A 13,394-nucleotide genomic window follows, 5' to 3' on the forward strand; every position below is an offset into this window, starting at 1 on the left:
CCTGGTACTTATCAAACACAAAATGGAGGCTCTGCCTTTCATGACAATGAGCTAGCTAAAATGTGTGTGTTTCTTCTCCAACAGTATTATGGTGGGTATCTTTCTGAATGTGTTGGCGTTATCGTAAGAGGATTTATTGTGGCCCAAGGTTGGACAGGGAGTTTTAAATAACTTTAAATGCACACTTGTAATAAAAAAAATCGAACAAAAGGTTAAGGAAATAGTTGTTAATGTAGCACAGAAAAGTTACAAGTGGCAAATACCTAAGAGAATGAATAACAAAACAACCAGAATTTTCCAGAATATATATCGCAACGTCTTGTAAAATGATATATATTTGGTCTGAGAAAATGACTGTTCTTGCTAGTTTCACCTTCTTAGAACTATATAAAGATCACTCTCTAGCATAACATCAAGAAATACTATGACTACGTCTGAGTTTATAGGCATTAAGTTCATTTCTGTAATAGTTTTCATTCTATTTTAAAAATCCAATACATTTACATTTTCTTACCCAACAAATCATGAAATGTATATTTTGCCAATGTATCTACTGTATTTATGCACTATTTGTGAAATTATGTCAATTTGATTAATTGACTATATGCTGAGATTGAAGTAACACATTTGTTCATTTTACATTTGTCTCCAAACCACATTTTTCAGTAAAAATCTAATGTAGGAACTCCTTGTTACAAAAACTAGATTAAATATCTAATCAAAAAATCTAAACTGATATCAACATTTGTCAGGAAAAAATAAATACTGTACATCCATTAAAAAAAACGTACATTTCTCTCATTCCCTAAATCCCCTTTTTAAATCCATAAAGTCTCATCCGTCACATCAAATTATGTTCTAATTTCTATTATGTTCAATAATCCAAAAGTGTACAATACATTTTGTGAACACATAAGTTGTCGGCACTTTAATGTAGTAAGTCTTTGTAAAGAGACCTTGTGTGTGCCTAAAAAACACAGCATTCACAATGGCTCCGGTATCAAACCAATCAGAAGAGAAAAGCAACGCAACACACACTATCTTGTCTTCTATCGTCTGTGTGCGCAAATGATGTGTGAATGTTATATTATGGTTTTTATACTGGTTATATTGTATTGTATAAAAAAATGAAAAGCCTGATTGCACATGTGGCCTTTTTTTTCTTTCACAAAAGACCTTCTGAAGCCACCATAGCTGAGAGACTCCAACCACCCTCCAATGAGGCGGCCAAGATGGCAGCAGATATGACCCATGACCTTGGCCAACCCCTAACTCCACCCACCCAACCAGTGATTCACACAGTAATTCAACCTACCTTGGTCCTGGACATAGTATGCTAGAAACAAGTCGAGCTCCTTGACCGACACTGTAATGTGATGCGGCTGGACGCAAAGTGCTGGGTTGGTGCAATGCGGCGACTTGACGAGGCGCTCTCCGTCTGTACTTTCCAACGGGATGCCTTTGAACAGGATGACCATGACCAGGTCTAGGCGCCACACCTTGTCGGCCTGCCGCAAACAGTCGATCCGGCGGATCTTGCCCTTCTGGTCGGGGTTGGAGAGGACGCAGCACGGGTGTTTCTTGCCTGTCACGCTGAGCACAAAGTCCTCGCGGTACTCCTGGCGGATGTCCTTGCGGAGCTTGGCGAGGAGCCTCGAGGCCCACTTCTGCTTGATCTCGGGCTTCTCGCTGAGCAGTTCGTCCTTGACCGCACGCTCCTCATCCTTGGACATCCGCTTCTCATGCTTCTTGAAGTACTTGCGTTTCCTCGCCTGGAGGTTGAACCACGTGTAGGCGATGGCACGGACGTGAGGGAGAAGTGCCTCGATGAAGGGATGAAATTCATCCTGAAAGGCAGGGAGGAAGGGAAGACAGAGGAAAGGAAACAGAGAAGTCATGTCAAGTGGCTTTTTCCCCAAAACGTTCCCATTCGATAAGCCAGAAGTCACCCTGAACAAAAAATAAATAGACAATACACACATCCACCTTGTTACAGAATACCTTATATACAAAAGTTGACATTAGGCATTTTGTGGTTAAAATACAGTAAAATTATAACAACTAAATTAAAACAATTCTGTACTGGAGACAAACCACAATGTCATGACTGTCACATATTGACTCCTATAAGACAGTCAAGTCTATCTGGTCTGAGAGTTTACAGCACAAATCTGTTCAGAAAAAAAGAAGAAACACCATCATTAACATTTTACCATCTTAAATACGGCTGGGGTTACATCTGAGAAATAACAATCTAGGTTGCTGAAGACATGAGGATGCCACGGTGTTTATTACAACGCCAACACCACAATAGAGCAAAGCCCACATTATAATGTAGTCTGGTGCTGTTCCCGTTTCCCTTGCAACATGCTCTGACTAAGATTTCTGGGAAGCCCACATTAGAATGTAGACTGGTGCTGTTTCCGTTTCCCCCGCACATGCTCTGACTAAGACTGCTGGGAAACCCACATTTGAATGTAGTCTGGTGCTGTTCCCATTTCCCTTGCAACATGCTCTGACTAAGACTTCTGGGAAGCCCACATTAGAATGTAGTCTGGTGCTGTTTCCGTCTCCCCCAAACAAGCTCTGACTAAGACTTCTGGGAAGCCCACATTAGAATGTAGTCTGGTGCTGTTTCCGCCTGTCCCAAACCAGTTCTGACTAAGACTGCTGGGAAGCCCACATTAGAATGTAGTCTGGTGCTGTTCCCATCTCCCCCAAACAAGCTCTGACAAAGACTGCTGGAAAGCCCAGTTAGAATGTAGTCTGGTGCTGTTCCCGTTTCCCCCACACATGCTCTGACTAAGACTGCTGGGAAGCCCAAATTAGAATGTAGTCTGGTGCTGTTTCCGTCTTCCCCAAACAAGCTCTGACTAAGACTTCTGGAAAGCCCACATTAGAATGTAGTCTGGTGCTGTTCCCGTTTCCCCCACACATGCTCTGACTAAGACTGCTGGGAAGCCCACATTAGAATGTAGTCTGGTGCTGTTCCCATTTCCCTTGCAACATGCTCTGACTGAGACTACTGGGAAGCCCACATTAGAATGTAGTCTGGTGCTGTTCCCGTTTCTCCCGAACATACTCTGACTAAGACTGCTGAGAAGCCCAGATTAGAATGTAGTCTGGTGCTCTTCCCGTTTCCCCCGAACATGCTCTCACTAACACTGCTGGGAAGCCCAGATTAGAATGTAGTCTGGTGCTGTTCCCATTTCCCCCGAACATGCTCTGACTAAGACTGCTGGGTAGTTGGCACGAGGATCATGCCCCCTCACACTTGCATTTCTCTTATCAAACCGTCCACATTCCAACATGTATTTGCCCTTCGCTGGAAGTGGAGAAACGGTAGTCTAGAAGGGGGGACTGGAGTGTAGTCAAAAATGCTCATAGCCGTTATGAACATTGGTTTGGGACTAGGTTTGCAGTCCCGCGCCATGTCCCTTAATGTGTTTTCATAGATGCATGGCACTTACTCCGAGTCATTCCTAAATCTAACCAGGGTTGACAATGAAAATGGCATCTTGGCACAACCTGCACATTCTTTCTAGTTCCTCTGCTCCTTTAATAAGGGGGGGATTGAAATGCCTTGTGCTAAGCAGAAATGAAATCCTTTCTAAATCCACTTTAGGTGGGTAGGTTAGATTTGTTTTTCCTCACAAACGTAGGACTGTCTATAGGTAGCTTGTTTGACTGCAAAGTGCAATGCCAACGAGCATGTAATTTTGACTAAGACAAATTATTCTGAAAAGTATTAGGTGTTAATAATTCAAAGGAACTTGTTTTTTACTATTTAGAAAACCAACTTTATTGCAAATACTTTTAAGTTGAGACAAATCTATGGGCAGCCTAAAGTGTTTTAATACACTTTTAACATAAACAATACATAACAAAGCAATCTCATATTATACCTGTTTGGACTTAGTAAACAGTAAAAACTTCAGAATGTTTAAGTCATTAACATTTCAAACTGAAAAATTGTGAGACGGCTCTTTTGAAAAAGGCTTTGGAGGACTTAAACCACATATTGTTCTTTGTGTAGGCAGGGAGACTCGCTCTGGGAAAACCACAGAGATCCACTCCCTCCTGTATCTATGCTCTCATGCTACCCGCATGGTGTTGCTCAGAGGAAGCCACATCGTTGATCTGCACTGTCATGTGCCAATAAAACGTGACTTTGGGCGCTGAACTGAAACACTGAAGCAAAATCGATCATTAATAACAACTCATTACATTTTTAACAAAGTATGAACTGATGTTGTTATAGCCCTTTTGCTTTAGAAGGCGAGTTTCTGAAAGATAAAAAGCAACGTTTTTTGAGCATGTAGAAGGAAAAATTGTAATATAGTCAATATTGCTGTGAAGTGATAGTACATTTTAAGCAAGACATTAGTTGTTATAAAAGTAACGTTAGTTTTTAATAATATTGCCAATAACTGTTTATACAGTAACAGTAAGATATATATATATATATATATATATATATATATATATATATATATATATATATATATATATATGTATTTACACAGCAACCAATTAAAACTCAGAAACGTCTTCCCTTCATATAAGAAAGTAAGCCTAGTTTGCACTAGAATTAAGGTTTCGCTATGCAACATTACTAAGGTAAGCCTTGGAATTGCATGTGATGCTGTGTAAGACAAATGAGTTGGCAAGGGCCTTGTGCAGTGAACTTCAGTTGAGGCCATAAAAGCCCAATCCTCTTAAGCACAAACTAAACCACATCTCAGTCAATCACTTACTTATGCCAAGTAAAATATAAACAGTCAAACTGAGTCAGCCAAAAGCCATGCTACTCTGTCTAACCACTGAATCAACCATTATCATTGTTTTCATCTTCATTCACTGCAAGTGGCTCCCATGCAGCTCAACTGAGTGAAACGCTCTCCTGAAACGCACTATGATTATTTTAATTTTATAATATTACCAGGCCATAACCAAATTGTGGTAATCTAAACATAAATAATAATAATATAATTTGGTTAAAGGGTAATCTGTTGATTTGTTTCAGTTTATACATGAGACACGGGACAAAGGAATGTAGTTTTGCATCATTTAATCTGATAGCATGATTATGATCACGGCATTTTGGAAGATGACTTTTACTGTAGTTTATGTCGAATACACATGGTGGTACTATACATACTCTTTTTTGGGGGGGGGGGTGGGGGGGTGTTCTCTCTCTCACTGGTAACACACATGTTCTTTGTAACTCAAAATTAACTTGTCATCCTATAATACAACCTATTTCGTGCACTTTTAATCAACACACGTAAGGCCAGGTGAAAACCATTTCCATACCAAAAGTTACATAAAACCAATGGCTGCTACAAAATATAAGCAGTATATGAACTATAGTTTTATACAAAACACGACCATTTTCAAAGCATTGTTTCGTCGATAGTCGCCTGGTAGTGAAAGTGACTATCATATAACTAAGATAGGCCGACTCAATAAATTGCGGGGCACTTGCGTATATAATAGAGGCACATAATCGATAATAAGAAATCAAAACTTAAAATCATTCCATATACCTGAGTAAGACAAATCGGAGAGTACATCATGAGCCAGCAGTGTACACAAAATAGGTACTTCGATTGATTCTTCTGAATGCCAGGTATAGGCTACCACTTTATCGCGCCATTCCTCCTTGCCCGTAAAGCACCATGCAAGATTGTGGAGAAGTTATCCGCGCAAAGGTGTTATACAAGAACATCAGTTAGATTGTGGAGGTCCAAACAAACCTCTGTTCTCAGTTTAAATGCAGACAGGCTATTCTTTTCCAAAGCAGCACATTGAATCCCTATATGGTTATCTCAATCCGAGCCGGTGAATGAAGTTAAAAAGAAAACCCGATTTTCTGGAACAGTGCGCTTTATAATGTGAGAAGTTAATTCATGAAAGTATTGTGAAAATTATAGAAAACGCTGAATTTCAGATTCCACACTCTTCTTGTTCAAACTTGATAGCCTATAATATCGACCTGTACACCCTCAGTCTGCACGATACTAACAAATCCGTCCCCAATATGTTTTCTCTCACTTAATTACACAGTCATAGTCTATACTCCTCCTCCTCCAACAAACGCATTCCATTTCCACTAGCCCACCTTTTCGTCTCCCTCAGAAAACACAGCATAAAACGACCCCCCTCCCCTCTCTCTCTCTTGCTGTATGAGTTATGATTTTATGAGCGGAAGACTTTGGACCAGCGCCCCGTTCAAAAAGAATCGCAATGGAAAATTCCCCTCACAAATACAGTAAGGACTCGAGACATTATTCGAACTCTTGTTTTACATGCAGCTTTAACCGGTCGATCATTTTCCTTTACAGTATACGGGCATATGTAACATAAAATCCAATAGAAATGCCCAATATAGCGTGTAATAAACTTCTCAAATGCATTTCTCACTCAATCCACAATATATACAATGGCCCCCTCTACTTACAATACATGTTGAAATTGCAACAAAAGTAGCTTGATTTGCCTTGATGGCACACCTTTAATAAAACTGAAAATAGTTTAGAATTTCAAGTAACCTAATTCTTATTGCCTGATACCTCTGGCTCCCCACCCGTTTCTACAAAAAGCTCAGTGAAAGACCTGAAGAAATGTAACCACTCTCAAATTCATAGACTGAGCTATGGATACAAGGACTGGCCATCCATGATATCAACATGATAGTTTAAACCATGTTTTGAGGTTATATAATGCTTGTTTACATGGACATTATTTACAAACATTGGAGTAAAAACATCGTTAGGGTTCTGGGTTCTGATGAGGCACGACAGTTGAACTAAGCTCGTGAGGCATTTATAAAGTATATTCTTCAAGAATCAATGGGTACATATCATTAATTTATATGTCCAAAAAAATTGATGTAGCAACTGTATATTGCCACTTTAAATGTCGGCAAATATATAGCATTTGGCCTTTCTAAACTATGCCAGTTACAGGAAACTGTTCAAACCGTGGTATGTCACGGTGGCGCATGGTTCTGATGTAATTTGTATAAACAGTGGAGTGGTTCCAAAACTCTGACACACCTGAGGTCATTACAATTTCCGCATGACCCACCACATAAACGAGACAACAACATTTTCCAACACCACAACTCATAGCTACGACCTATGAGGTCCGGACAGATCCACTATTTAGGAACTACTGGAACAGCGCAGAGGACAGGAGCAGCCTGTCAACGACTCTTCGCTTCAACTACACAGTAATATACGTGTACTGGCCTAAACTACAATTTGGTGTCAAACAAATAGTAAATAATGTTTCATTTTTAATCCTGAGAGAGTAAAATGCGATTATGTGTAAAAGTATTCTCGACTACTTCGCCAATGGCCCGTAACCTGTTTTTCATTGCACGCCGGATGAACGTCGTGTTGTTAACCTTTTCCTTTTCACGGAAGTTACGGCTCATTATTGGACTATATAGCAATTATATAAATATGGTGTAAATTAGAACAATTATCCCTACAAATGTGCACTTTTTCGTTCGCAGAAAACCAGACATTGTTGTTAACGCCTTGCCTCTGTAATCTCCTATAGAATTGCTCCATACATTACGAATCAAGTTCATTGCCAACATAGGGGGCAGGGGAGGTTAACGCAGTATGTGTGCCAATACATTTTCTTTGGGCGCTCCTCCGACCAATGAAAAGCATTTGCATATATGTTAACGGGACTTGTCCAGTTGTCATTGACATAATTCTATTCCTGCTCAACCAGACCGGGTTGCAGTGAAGAGCAAGTCAACAGTAGGAAAAGGCGATGTTGTAACAGTTGTAAAATTACACGTTATTGCAATAATAATCTATGTTCACGTACCATTGCACTGTATTGCATGGATTTAAAGGGGGATCCTGGAACCTGGGTGAAACACAAGCCGGTGCCTTCACATTTCTCACGTTCAACTTTGTGCTTTTCAGGCTTTTTTTCTTGATAGTGCTTGCAACAAAAAAAAACGGAAGAGAATTCTTGGCAGAAATGCGCGTAAAATCAAGTCGCCCCCCCCCAAAAAAAATCTTCCTTCCTCTTCACGTCTTACTTTTGGATAGCTTTTGGGTTGTTCGGTTGTTGTTGAATGCGATCCAGAAGAGGCTGAGTTTTCGGAACTGGGCAGGTCTACGCCTCTCTTTCCCCTATCTGACTGCCTTCTCTGTGCCGCTCTGCGCAGCCAAAGAGAGCTCCGCACTAGAACTTGGATTCTCGCCTCTCATTGGCCAGTGCCGCGGCGGCCTCTCGACTCCGCTTGTAGACCCCTCACTTCCGCTCGCTACTCAGTGTTTGTGGCAATACATCACAGGCTGCAAACTGCTAGACTGGCAGAAGTTGTGGTTATTCAGTGGTTATAGATGTGAGTTAATTTATGTTATCTGTGGTTACAAGGAAACCAAATCTATATTTGTAGTTATTATGTCAATTAGACATATAATCATAACACAATGTTATTATATTATAGGCTATAGCCTACTGGTCACTAATAATAATACTCTTTATGAAATTGATTTTAATAGGAGTACTATTATTAGCATATTACCATGATTATTATACCAGGTACTTTTTTTGTTTTTACAGCCCATCATTTATAATAGTTTTCAAATTGTACTAAAGGCTACCAACAGTGTGGCTACTGTCGTTAATTGATTTGAACTAGGCTTAAAGAACGACTCTTAGTGAAGTATTTCCTTAATATGCAAATCCTTCATATTCTATATGAGGCAATTGCATCAATTCTCTGGACCAACACAGTAGGGAACGTCAGGCTTGGGTGAATCCAAATGATAATGGATAATGGACTGTGACAGGATTTATACAGTCCACAGACTCTGCATTTTGTTTTATACATTGCCATTGTAGTTCAATATTTTATAATTAAAAATGCTTAATGAATGATTGGCTAAGTGAATATAGCCCCAGAGGACGCGACATAAATACAAATACCCAACAGAACGTGGATATGGCCTAGAGAGTTCACTGAATCTAACCGTCTAATATACTAAAGCTGATTAGAAACTTATTTATTTGTTCTATATAACTTGTATATCTCCAAAATGAAAACAAATATGTATATGCTATATAATTTAAGTGTTTTGCACAGAAAATCAATGCAACAATATTCCATTTTCCAATTAACATTGATTGTTCAGAAATACCGTTATAATAGCAAATTAGGCTGCTTTATTCAAGTCATTGTCCTTGATATAGTCCCTGACATGCATGCAGGGGAAGAATGCACTCTGCAAAAACTCAGAGGCAAATTAACTAAACTAGCGCTATATGTTATAACATGTGCTCCCAAAATGTATGCCTATCTGTCAAACACATGTTTAAGCTTCTATTTTTAAAGCAGTCCTTCCCTTCATTACGAAGAGGGAACTGGTGTATAATTCGACACCAAGCACGGAGAAAGGTTTGAAAAGTTGGTCAACCGAAACGTCGAAGACTGCATGATCCCTTTGGTGCACTGAGTCCTCTTGAGATTGAACTTGAGAACATAGGTTATTTCATGAGAGAAAATGTGAGTTTTCATACGGCCTCTTCCACAGTAGGCTCCTCTATTAGAAATGCTGTGTGTTTTGACACTCTCTAGATAACTTTTGATTTGGAGTATTTTTGGCACGCAATTACTTCTCTAGAAATGCATGAATAAGGTGCGACAAAATCTTAAAACGTGGCCGAAATAACATTTTCAGAACTTCACATTGTTTTTTGTTTTTTTACCCATTTTACGCACGCATTGCGCACAACGTGCCCTACATGTATTTTTTTGCATTAAATGCGTTGTATATGGTCTTCTTTGCTATAGCTTACTGAAGGCAAATGGGAAAAAAATCGTTTTCAATGATAATATACATTGTGCTTAGGTCGACCCATATGTATTTGGTCACGCCTTACAAAACGCTCACGTGGACGGCGAGAAGAAGATATCAGTGCGCTCAAAGTCACTGTATCTTGTTCTATTGGCCGTTGGACATATGTTGGCAATATGGATGTGATTAATATGTTGCCTTTTGATCAAAGTGCATGCTGCGTCTAACCAGGTAATGTCATTGCATCATATTTTGATAAGGATTATTCACTAAGATTTCATAAAATAATCATAAATTCGAATGTCCATTGTTCATTTGAAACCATGAACTCTAAGTCGCATTCGACAGCTACTATCAGGGCCTTTGTATAGTACATTTTCTGCAAATGATATTGTTTTCAAACACTGTACACTCACTGTACTCTAACAACACTCATACTTAATGTGGCACTCATTTGCCAGTACAAAACAAGATAAAGGTCCACGCAAAAAGACAACACTTCACAAAGTGTTATTTTTGCCGAACATGTTGCTTGTAATTCTCCCGTGTTATATTTTGCGTGGTCAATGTTACAATAGATACATCTACGCATTGGTGTCCATCTTTAGACCTTTCTTCTGTGTGTGTGTGCATGCGTGTGTGAATTTGAACGCATGAAAGACAGAGGAAAACGGTTCCTTTCCCTTAAAGTTACCAGAAGGACTGGTGTATATTGATATAATTCTAAAAAGAGAGATGGAGTAATATTGATAAATACATTGATGAATCAACAGACAGTGTATAGCAAGTAGGCCTAGCACAGAGATAGAAACCATGTAAATGAGGTCATCAGTTGCAGTTGCTGGGGAGATTTGGACCAGATTCATGGTTGGAGGAGAGAAAGGAGAGGGGAAAGAGAGCCCTGCTGATGTCAAACTTGGCCTGTAGACTATACAAGGAGCCAAATAGTGGGCCAGACAACAACATTGACTTGGAGAACAGACAAGGAAGATTGCGAAAGAGTCACAAGTGTATCAGACAAGATTATTAATAATGTTACCCCTGTTTTTTTATAGTTACGTGAAAATTAAATTCATAATTCAATTGATTAATTGACCACCATTTTCAGCAGATATTTTTCTGATCATTGACTGACGATAGTTAAAAGCTATAGACTGTAAACTCTCATCTCCAGTCCAAAATGAAATCTAGAATGGGCTTCCTATATCGCAACAAAGCATCCTTCACTCATGCTGCCAAACATACCCTCGTAAAACTGACCATCCTACCGATCCTCGACTTCGGTGATGTCATCTATAAAATAGCCTCCAACACTCTACTCAACAAACTGGATGCAGTCTATCACAGTGCCATCCGTTTTGTCACCAAAGCCCCATATACTACCCACCATTGCGACCTGCACGCTCTCGTTGGTTGGCCCTCGCTTCATATTCGTCGCCAAATCCACTGGCTACAGGTTATCTACTAGTCTCTTCTAGGTAAAGCCCCGCCTTATCTCAGCTCACTGGTCACTATAGCAGCACCCACTCGTAGCACGCACTCCAGCAGGTATATCTCACTGGTCACCCCCAAAGCCAATTCCTCCTTTGGTCGTCTTTCCTTCCAGTTCTTTGCTGCCCATGACTGGAACGAATTGCAAAAATCTCTGAAGCTGGAGACTCACATCTCCCTCACTAGCTTTAAGCACCAGCTGTCAGATCAGCTTACAGATCACTGCACATGTACATAGCCCATCTGTAAACAGCCCATCTATCTACCTACCTCATCCCCATACTGGTATTTATTTATTTATTTTGCTCCTTTGCACCCCAGTATCTCTACCTGCACATTCATCTTCTGCCGGTCTACCATTCCAGTGTTTATGGCCTATTTATTTCCTTAACTTACATCATTTGCACTCACTGTATATAGACTTTTTGTTTTCTTTTGTTGTACTGTATTATTGTATTATTGTATTGACTGTGTTTTGTTTATTCCATGTGTAACTCTGTGTTGTTGTATGTGTCAAATTGCTACGCTTTATCTTGGCCAGGTCACAGTTGCAAATGAGAACTTGTTCTCAACTAGCCTCCCTGGTTAAATAAAGGTGAAAAAACAAACAACAACAAAAAACACTACTGACAGCAACCCTATCCGATTTTAAATCGGTCTTATCTTTGTGACTATCGCCCCCCAGTGGTGTTCTGTGGGATTACATCGCACATACTTTCTGAAATAGTCTATTGCAGTGGCGAAGAAAAATGTAAGAAAAGGTCTCTCTCATAGTTTCTCATTTTAACTTTATATTGATGTGGATATTACATCAACAAAAGCCTTCCCTAACCCTAGCAAGACATTACTAAACTGGAAGAAAAAAAACATGTATTATTGGTATATGGATAAGTTCTCACTTTTACAATGCATAAACTTTATACCATAGTAATAACATGCTACTGCCTATGTAAGTACAGTGTAATGACAGTGGATATACATGCATTGTAGAGTGAGGGGGGTTCATAGAATTGAGATTGTATTTAATTTTCTATTCCAGTAGGAGGCACCAGTGTTCTTGATTGTGATAACTATACCGTGAGTTTGGCACAACAGTGGCTTGGGACTGACAAATCCTAATTCAAGTGTCAACATCAAACAGACATGAAAGCACAGTGTAGAAACCCACTATGTGCAATGACACAATTCAGGCTAAAGCAGGCTATGTTCTGTATTCCATTGTGAGGTTTGACACTGTTAGGAATAGATTTCTAAATAAACTGGACCTCAGAATTGATCTCCTATTGTCCTAGACCAAGACACAAAACAAGCTGGACAAATTAGCTTTAGTTGAATAAAAGTTTGTCAAACCACAGATGTAAATTCCTTTGCTCTGGAGAGAAGTTTCTCCTAGATATAGATCTAGGGTCGGCTTCCCCTCCCCTTAACCATGAGCGAGGTGAAATGCAAAACTGACCTAAGATCAGTGTCTAGGGGTAACTTCCCCCTACACGACTTCCTTCACCCTGGGAAATGCACGGGTACAACTGCCTTTTGTCTCAGATCGCTAAATGAACATAGTAGAGGTGAACTGGAGGAAAGCTCTCATGGCTGAAACACAAACTCCTCGGTATCTCATCATAGCCATAGAAAATGGTCAAAAAATGTCTCTCGTCCAACATCTCCTAATTTATCTACACTGTCAATTCTTTCCACCCCTTCTTCAGGTAGGAAGAAAACCTTTCATTCATTTGGTATGTTACATCCAGCACACTGATCAATTCCAATGATAATATCCATCTGGAGAAACACATGAATAGGAAAGCAAAGCTAGCCTGTATCATAAATAGTATCATAAATAGGGTTGCCACCAAATCAGACGGGAATAAACAGAACATCTGGAATCCTCCCACCAGGATCTCTAGGAAACCGTAAACATGGCATAAAAAGGATAACAATGAAAACCTGAGCAGTTGCTAAGCAAAGTTTAGGAGGAGCGATATGACTTGGGACCAGGGAGGTAGTGGTATTCTGTAGCCAACCCAGGGGTGCTCACTAGAAGACATTCAAGTGCTAGAGAGGGCTGTT

The 13,394-nt window shown here is 39.8% G+C and overlaps 1 protein-coding gene across 6 annotated transcripts in view; it reads right to left on the reverse strand.

Annotated features, from left to right (window-relative positions):
• The window catches only part of LOC118391965 (nuclear factor 1 B-type-like), a 97,360-nt gene extending 89,159 nt beyond the window's left edge, over positions 1–8,201 (reverse strand). For 2 of the 6 annotated variants that reach the window (XM_052459470.1, XM_052459466.1), the window contains exons 1-2: positions 5,550–6,145; positions 1,316–1,847 (exon numbers count right to left, since the gene is read on the reverse strand). In XM_052459470.1, the coding sequence (XP_052315430.1) occupies positions 1,316–1,847; positions 5,550–5,579 (562 nt within the window). In that variant the 5' untranslated portion in view covers positions 5,580–6,145. Of the gene's footprint in view, positions 1–1,315; positions 1,848–5,549; positions 6,146–7,851 lie in introns of those variants that run through there. The other 4 variants (XM_052459469.1, XM_052459468.1, XM_052459471.1 and 1 more) reach the window with 4 other exon arrangements.
• Positions 8,202–13,394: the final 5,193 nt, after the last annotated feature.

Source organism: Oncorhynchus keta, chromosome 13 (assembly GCF_023373465.1).
Source record: "Oncorhynchus keta strain PuntledgeMale-10-30-2019 chromosome 13, Oket_V2, whole genome shotgun sequence".
NCBI lineage: Eukaryota > Metazoa > Chordata > Actinopteri > Salmoniformes > Salmonidae > Oncorhynchus > Oncorhynchus keta.